This window comes from Hipposideros armiger, unplaced genomic scaffold (genome assembly GCF_001890085.2).
Source record: "Hipposideros armiger isolate ML-2016 unplaced genomic scaffold, ASM189008v1 scaffold_270, whole genome shotgun sequence".
NCBI lineage: Eukaryota > Metazoa > Chordata > Mammalia > Chiroptera > Hipposideridae > Hipposideros > Hipposideros armiger.
In genome coordinates, this window is record NW_017731620.1 from 1081267 (window position 1) to 1089637 (window position 8371).

The 8371-nt window shown below is 42.5% G+C and overlaps 1 protein-coding gene and 1 long non-coding RNA gene across 6 annotated transcripts in view; one reads left to right on the forward strand and one right to left on the reverse strand.

Moving 5' to 3' along the window:
* LOC109390464 (uncharacterized) overlaps positions 1–4275 on the reverse strand; it is a 42749-nt gene extending 38474 nt beyond the window's left edge. Inside the window, exons 1-2 of the long non-coding RNA XR_002125575.1 lie at positions 3238–4275; positions 1127–2821 (exon numbers count right to left, since the gene is read on the reverse strand). This is a non-coding gene — a long non-coding RNA (uncharacterized LOC109390464). The remainder of the gene's footprint in view (positions 1–1126; positions 2822–3237) is intronic.
* A 563-nt stretch (positions 4276–4838) lies between these two features.
* Positions 4839–8371, forward strand: part of U2SURP (U2 snRNP associated SURP domain containing) — a 47172-nt gene continuing 43639 nt past the window's right edge. For 2 of the 5 annotated variants that reach the window (XM_019656929.1, XM_019656928.1), the window contains exon 1: positions 5239–5376. In XM_019656929.1, coding sequence (XP_019512474.1) covers positions 5263–5376 — 114 coding nt within the window. In that variant the 5' untranslated portion in view covers positions 5239–5262. Of the gene's footprint in view, positions 5377–8371 lie in introns of all 5 variants that reach the window. The other 3 variants (XM_019656925.1, XM_019656927.1, XM_019656930.1) reach the window with 2 other exon arrangements.

Here is an 8371-nt window from a genome sequence, read left to right on the forward strand (position 1 = left end):
TTTAACTTCCAATATCACTAGCTGTAATAATACTTTTATCAACATTGAATTCCCATGTTTTCCTCCCAATCAGACTGATGAATAAAACAACCTTTCTGTTCAGAAACCTAATCAGTACCACTTAAAGCAAAGAGGAATTTATCCTTCAAGTAAGCACTGGAGTGATGGGCAAACAGGTGAAAAATGGAGAGGTGAGGAAAGTGGGGCGAAAACACCAGTGAGTCTCCTCTCCGTCTCTGGGGACTAGGTAGGACTCAGCTCACAGCTTCGGAGATAACCCAACCCCACAGACCCTCTTTCACAGCAACAGTGCAAAAGTTTCCAAGAAACCAGAGGTCCTCCTCCCACCTCCCCACATTCATGTTCGACTCACCTGCCCAGCGCCCCTTGATAGCAGCTAGTCTCAAATCCGCCCGCCCTCTCCCGAAGAAAGGGTCAGCAGAGGGTCCTGGTTTTTCTTAACACAAGCCTGTAACTGTGTTTCCCTAACACGGTTGTCTTTGCCATTGGCATTCTTTGGCATATCCTCAGGTTCCCTGAGTCTATGAGAATTTAAAATTCTGCATATTCATTTCCATGGTTAGCTAAAAAATTAGTATATAATTCAACTTAAAATCTAAAAGTCAGCTCATCCTCCTAAGAATACTAGAAGTCAGGCTCATTCTCCTAAGGACACTAAGAGCATCCTCATTAAAGTCAGGAACAAGACAAGGATATCCATTAGCCCCACTCCTAATGTTTCTTTGGAGGAACTGGCTAATGCTATTACACAGAAAAAAACAGAAGATAGAAAAAAATAAGACAAGAGGAGGTGAACTTGTAGTTATTTGTAAATCATATGACTGTATGCCTAGAAGCCTAAGAGAAAAACTAAAAGCTACGAGTATACAGATAATAAAAGAATTCAGCAAAGTGGCTGGCCATAACATTAATGTATAGTAATCAATATACAAACAATTACTTAGGACATATATAGATAAATAATGGGAAAACTTAATCTATTTGCAGTAACAACAGAAATTATAAAAGGTAACAAGAAATATGCAAAGTCAATATGAAGGAAATAAACAAAATAAACAAAACTTAAAAAAGAAGGCTTGCCCTGTTCTTTGACAGAAAGACTTACCGTGAGAGGAATGTCAAAATAACCGTTGGACTTGTGTTACTGGCAACCAAATGAAACTGGTAAGAGAAAAAGTCTTGTTTATTTTCTCTTCATAACTTCATTCTCCACCTAGCCTTTCACATTACCCGGTCTTGCCTCGGGAGTTCTAGTCTCCATGGAGAGATGTAGGCTCTCGACTGGCATAAGGCAGGTCACAGGTTAAGCAAGGTGTGCTCTTTCGGCTGTCCAAGTCAAGCCCATCTTGGGACTGCTGGGCCATGGTGAGAACTCCCCAGGAGATGTTGCTCTCTGCTAGTTGTCATGACTTGCCATGGGCATCTTCAGTCCTCCTTTGTCACACATACACCACACACTCACTCACTTAGGAACACCCATTTCCACAATACTCCATCTGAACCATAGATTTTATTATCTTACTGATACAACTGCTACACGATAATGGTAATCTTCCTAGCAGGATCATAGCTAAAACAGCAATTTTTATTATTTTCAACATGTCCTCAGCCCTTCCTTGGGCTATATGCTTTTTGACAACATTTTTACTTATCTCTGGTTCCCCAGGCATTTGTAGTTTAAAAAAAAAAAAGCCACTGCTAATTACTATTGTCGAAAGGAATTCTAGATATGAGTAAGTTGGGCATTTTCTTTTTCTTTTTTGGTGGGGGAGGGGAGAAAAGGTAGAAGCTGCTATTGCCACTGAAATCTTGTCAGGCTGACTTGGTGGGGTGAGATAGGGCAGGCAGTCAAGCTCCTCAGAAAGACTCTTCCATCCACAGACCACACCCTCCTTGAAGGCTGCTCCCTGACTATTCCCAGAAACAGTGAGGATCTCTTAACTATAGAGCTAAGTCTGATTTTTAGCTGTCCCTCCCTCCCTTTTTATCTTCTTTAGAGCTTGGCACATGCTAGAAATTAAATAACTGCCAAACGAACAAATGGATGTGCTTTCACCAACCTATATCCTGAAGCCTACAGAGCAAGGAGAAGCTGCTTAAAAATTCTCTGGTATGAAAGTGCCGCCAAGTAGGAGCAGTCCAGTGGCAGAATACAGGAGATTTTAGCTTTGGGAACAATCGTTTTTAAGTTTTCTATCTTTCACTGTGTATAGTGTTGTTAAATGCTTTTTTTTTTTTAACTTGCTTATTTTAATAGAAATTAGAACATTTTGGGAGGCCCTTAAAAGTATCTGTGGGCCTAGGCTCTGAGCCTTCTGTGCCAAAGGGGTGTCAGTTCTCCTTGGTGCTTGGGAGACTGATTGTTAAATGTTTGGATCATCGCCCCGGGTAAGACTAGTCCTTGCGAAGCAGAAAACTCAAATGCCTTGGAGCAGTCTGGGTGTGGAGCATACGTCCACTGCATGTGTGCTGAAGGTATAGCGAACTGGAGTGCATAGCCCCTTACTCCAGAGGTCGCTGTGGCTTACCTCCCTGGGATTTTTGCCAGACTTCCATTTTTCAAGAAAAGCTGGAAATCCTGAGTGTAACAAAGTAAAATCTCCCAACTTAAAAATGTTAGCTCAAATTAAAAGAAAAAAAAATCTCCCTGCTCGAGCCAAGCAAAATACCTCCGTGGACTGCATCTGGCACCACTGTGATCTCTGGAACACAGCTGCAGGGAGGACCCTTAACAGATGACAGGTGTGGGACTAGAGAACCAACACATCAGGAGGTCAACAGTGGTCTGGTTTCAGCATGACTGTGAAAAAGTAATAATTGCAGTAAATTGTATGACTTCTTTACTATTTATGCGTAGTCAGATTCTGTAAAATTCCATTTGTACTCTATTCATGCTATCTCATCCTCCTTAATTTGTGGCTTCAGTAACAGGGTCAAGATTTCATGATTTACATGTATTCTGGAGAACTTTGCTCCTAATCATAACTGTGAGTTTTATTTAGAAGTGTTCATTAGACTTTAGTAAAGGCCTATATATTACTAGTCAGATCACATTTGTCTGACTTCCTTTGGGGTTTTAATGTATGAAAAAGAAGAGTGCGAAGAAGTCTGCATGAACTATTTTTTTAAAACTCTTTCGGGGTAAACATTTAGTAAAGATTATTTTTATGAGAACTACGACTTTAGGGATTTGAATGAAAAGCATGTAATACTCACCTTACAGAGACAGTCAGCCTGCAGTTTTGCCAGACCGTGAGTAGGCAGAGCCAATCCCACGCCTCCCTTTATCTCTGCTGGTGATTTCACGTTCTAATCCAGGATTGTAAACAGATAATTAAGATCTAGTGTGATGAGCTCTTGAGTGGGAAAAGTATAGGTTCCTATGGATCAGAAGCAGAGTCTCTAACTTAGGTTTGGTGGCGGAGGGAGGTCTGTAGGCTTCTAGAAGGAAGTAACATCTTCAATAAGAGTAGAAAATGAATTAGCCTTTAATTAGAGCCTGGGAGGAGGGTGGGGGAAGAAGCACAGAATTGACAGTGTGATAAGATCTGAGACTGAAAATAAATTCAATTGGACTGGAGGATGCAGAACATTATTCCATTTTAATGTATAGCACTTGTCACTTTCTATTCCTCTCTTGTTTGCTTCTTGTCTGTTCTACGCCCATCTCCTCACATGGGACAGGAGCCCTAGCCTGTTGATTCCTCAGTGCCTGGCCCAGGACTGTTAACCTTTCCTGAGGGTCTGCCATGTCAGCTACTGTTCTAAGTGCTCTCACCAATACCCCAACTTTCCCACCCTCTCTCCCCAATACCATCCAAGAGACAAAACTCTATTTCTTCTTCTGAGCTGTTTCAAATGCTTCCTTCCCTGTGAAACCTCCCCCATCTTTTTACTCCACCCCTACCCTCAGAATTACTTCAGAGTCCCCACAGCTACTGATCCTTCCTTGCGGCCTCAGTTTAATTTTGCATAGTGTTAGTTTGCAGTTCCATTGTTTCTCTTCCCCATCCTCACTACATTTCAAATCATATATTTTTGTCTCTCTAAGCCTCTCAACACTTTGGGCAGGCTTTTATACATAAAACGGGGCTCAAAAATATTTTTCAAAACTAAACTAGGGAGAGAAGGTCATGAACCCTTCTTCCTCCCCTTGCCCAGTCCTCAGAGCCATCTTTTAAAACTGATAATCTGACCACATCACAACCCTACTTAACACTGCCAAAGCCTACTCTTCCTCCTCAGAATAGAATTCTAACTCCTGAGCACACTGGCTGCCTCAGGGCCCTGTATGAACCTGCTCCCGTCCACCTGTCCAGTCACATCCATCTCTACACCTGGTCTAATATAACTTAACTGCGTACGGTGACTGCTCAGTGACCTGTACTGACTCATGCCACCAGGCTTTTATTTCGACTACTCCCTCTGCCTGCAATACCCTTTCCATTTCCCTCTACTGGCTCGGTTCAGGCATGCCGTTGTCAAGTAAGCTTTCCTTCTTTGAATACAAATCCTATTAAGAACTTTAAAAAAGTACTAAGTACAATTTTATGGTGTTCCCCTCCACGTGATTAAAAATAATAGGAAATTGTAAAATGTAAGTCTTAAATAACAATTTACATGTATGCTAGATTTAGAATACTATGATTTCCTTTCATTCATCCTCTCCCTGCAGATACCCATTTTGCAGACGCCCTAAACAAAGTCCATCGGATAACCCCCATTCCCGGAATCTCAGGTTGGGTAGGTCAAATGCTCCTGTTCTCAGCTTTTTGGACACAACTCTGTATTAAAGTACCTCGAGCAGACTGCAAGTTTCCCACTAGGGTGTGAGCTCCGGAGGTGGCGCGAACAGGTCTTTGCCCACGGAGCGCGGGCCCCCGAGTCCGCTCCAGACTTCTTTTCTGAGTCGAAATAAAAGTTCCTTCCCAGCTGACCAGTGCATTTCTTCTTTAAGGAGCCGTTCCCTCTTCGCCCAGAAAATACAACCGGCTCGCACCTATCAAGGGTTGGTGGTGGGAAGAGTAAAATGTCAGCTGGCCCTGAATGCCAGAACAAGAAGATTCTTTAAATTCCTGGGTCCAGTGACATGACCAGCAACGGAGACAACCAGAAAGACCAGCGTAGTGGGCGGGGCCGGGGAGATTAGCGACGCCGGAAGTCACGAGGTGCTGCGGCGCTCCAATTCCCCATCTCGGTAGTCGAGTATTCAGCCTTGCGGGCGCTCTGGCGGGCTCCGCTATGATCCACTCTTTCGGCGCTCGACTCGCCCGCGCTGCCGCCGCCGATGAAGGAGGGGCAAGACTCAAGATGGCGGACAAAACGCCAGGCGGATCTCAGAAGGCCAGTTCAAAGGTAATTTCTTAGGGGATTCCGTAAGTCAGTGAGCCTGTCCCTGTCGTCTGGGACCCACAGGCGCTTCCGGCCAGCGGGAATAGACTGGGGTGGGAGGCCAGGTACTGGTGGCGACAGTAGGCCGAGGTGCGGGCGCACCGTGGTGCGCAGGTTGAGAGGCCTGGTAACTCCCCTTAGCCCCAGCCTGGATTCGGCTCGAGACTGGCGGGCCCGCGGGTCGGGTGGGGTGGCGTGAGTACTTCGGCCCGTGCTTGGCACTGGAGTGAAATCAGGAGTTAAGACTGAGGTCTGAAGCTGTGAAAACGCACCCTTGTATCTCACCTTGTTGCGCTCTGAGGCCGCCGGGCAGCGTCCGGGGGAGGCGGGAATCGCTTCCCGGTGCTTAAGTGTCTGCCTCTCTTTCCTTGGTCCTTTGGTTTTGGATCTCACGCTTCGGGTCTCTCAGTTTCCCTCCTGCCCTCCAAGGAATTAAATAACCTCTAGGGCCTCAAGTTGTGAGTAGAGGACCCACAGCGGAGGGACGCGAGGTGGGAAGTGCAGAGACGGGAGCAGCTCTCCTTTGCGGAGCTGCGTCGCCGGGGTAGTGCTACTCTCTGCACGTGGTCTTATCTCTTTTAAGAGGAAGTATAAAATGAGCACTTCATTCGAGGGTTCATTTTCGAGGACTCGGGGTCTCCTGCATCTGTGTGTGTGTGTGTGTGTGTGTGTGTTCCGCTGACAGGGGATCTTCCGTAGACCTGGGAGCCTCCCAAGATTAGTAAATTGCTTTGAGTTTCCAGGGAACCGTGTGCGCGCATTGTGAAACCATTGAGCTGTGGAAGTAGTTTAGAATTAGTTAGGTTGCGGTTAGCATCAGGTCTTAGTTGCCATCTTGAGCGGGTCATTTAATCGTTTTTTTTGCTTTGCGTTCCTCATTTCGGACTCAATATTAAAAGCAATAGGTACTACTGGAAGTAGTTGTTAAGCTTTTTGATGGTAAGAAGCTGCGCTCTAGGAAATAGTACATATTAAAGAGTGTACGATTATAAGTCGGTTATTAGGAAGTTTACTGTAGACCCGGCGAGCCATGAGTTCACAGTTTGTTCTGACAACATAACCCGTTTTTTACTTGCTTTCGCAGTTTCTAATAAATCAATCCTCATGCCATTTGGTGAATGATGTTCATAATTAGTTCGTAATTAGTAATGGCTTTATCAGACATCCTTTAGTTATGTAGAAACTATGGTAGAGGGCCAGTTTTGGCTGCTTTAACATTCTGTTTACTCTTTATCGTTTTCTTCCCTCCCAGGCACATTTTTCCGTGGGGAACAGGGAAATAGTTGGGTACCATACCCTACTCACTACCCCTAAACAGACTTGTGACAAAAACAGCCTTGCTTACTATTTGAGAACTAAAGCTAGCTAAATCCAAAATCACGCATAAGCGTCACGGTTTTTGTTTATTTTCCGGGTAATATTTTAAGTATGTCCTATTTTGAGGCCTTGGATACATTATAAACATTTTAATATCTGTGTTCAGTTTTCCTAATATCGTAGGGTGTGACTGTTCTCTCTAAGTAAATTGCTACGTCTTCCAGCAATCTTTTTAGTTTATATTGCTTTAGATTATCATTAACTGCAAAAGGAATCAGAATATCTCAGGCCTTAAGTGATACTGACAGGAGTCTTTCTATTAATATGGAGGCTGCCTGATATAGTGGAAAGACCTTGAATTTTGGTAAACTAGATTTGCATTCAAATCTTGACTTGGTCATTAATTATATTTGTGATATTAAAGTAGGTTGCTTAAACTCTTGAGCTTCAGTTTCCTCTTTGGTAATATGGATATAATCCTTTTTGTTTTTTGCAGGGTTGATGTAAGGATTAAATGAGTTGGTGTCTATAAATTTCATAATAAATTAGCTCCTTTCCTCTCTTTTTGTTTGTAGAGGAAATAAAAAGTACTTACTAAAATGTCAGGATAAATTCTAATTCTGAGATTTAGACTCTAAGTCATCAGCTATCATTATGATTGCCCAGATTGTTGCTTTTTATTTCTAACACAAGTCCAGAAATTATTGGCGAGAGTAGCAGATCATTTTGGCTGATATTACAGTATTTGGAATTTCTAGCCTTTGATCGCTATGGTTTGATTTTCCTTTCTTTGGGGACAGCAGATGAGTGACATTCTACAATACATATGGAGTAAACAGATCCTTCTGTTTCATGTTCATTCTTTAGCTGTTAAATTCCTATTGATATGGGAAGGGATGCTGGTTAATCGTATTTCTAGACATTGAGGAGAATGTATAATATACAGGATTTTTGCCATTGATAATGACAAAATTATTGGACGTGTCTTAATTATAGAAATAAAGAGGTTAAGTTAGATAACCTCTGCAGTTTCTTCTAGCTTTAAAAATTACATTTTATGCACAAGTCAGATGCTTACATTTAAGTATAGTTGTCTCCAATGAAGAGGTCTCGTGCCCTTTTATTTTCTGTGTAATTTTGCTATGCTTTTCATTTTAAAACCTAGCAAATGTAGAAGTTTAGTAAATGTTTTAGGAATGAGCTAAATTTTTTCTATGTATTCCTGTTCATAACCAGACTAAAATATCACTTTGGGGGATAAGGGTGTTGGTGCCATGGTGTAGCTTTGATTTTGGAAGGAGAGTCAAAGAGAGAACCTATAATTGCTTAGAAAATTCTTAATCATATTTCCTTAGAGCCTAACTTATAAAATTAATTACTATTTTGATTTTAAGAGGGGTTTTTTTTGCATGCTCAGCAAAATGAGGATATGAAGAGAATGTGGCATTTTCTTCTGTATCTCCTATGCATAAACAAAGTAGAAAATACTGCTGGCTTCCTTGACACCCAGTATTGTTGGTTTGGGAACTATTTTGATTGACTGCTGATTAAGTGTTCACTTGTAAGCAATAAATGAAATGATCCACTCAAGGCTTGTGATCCTTAGGGGTGTGTGTGTGTGTGTGTGTGTGTGTGTGTGTTC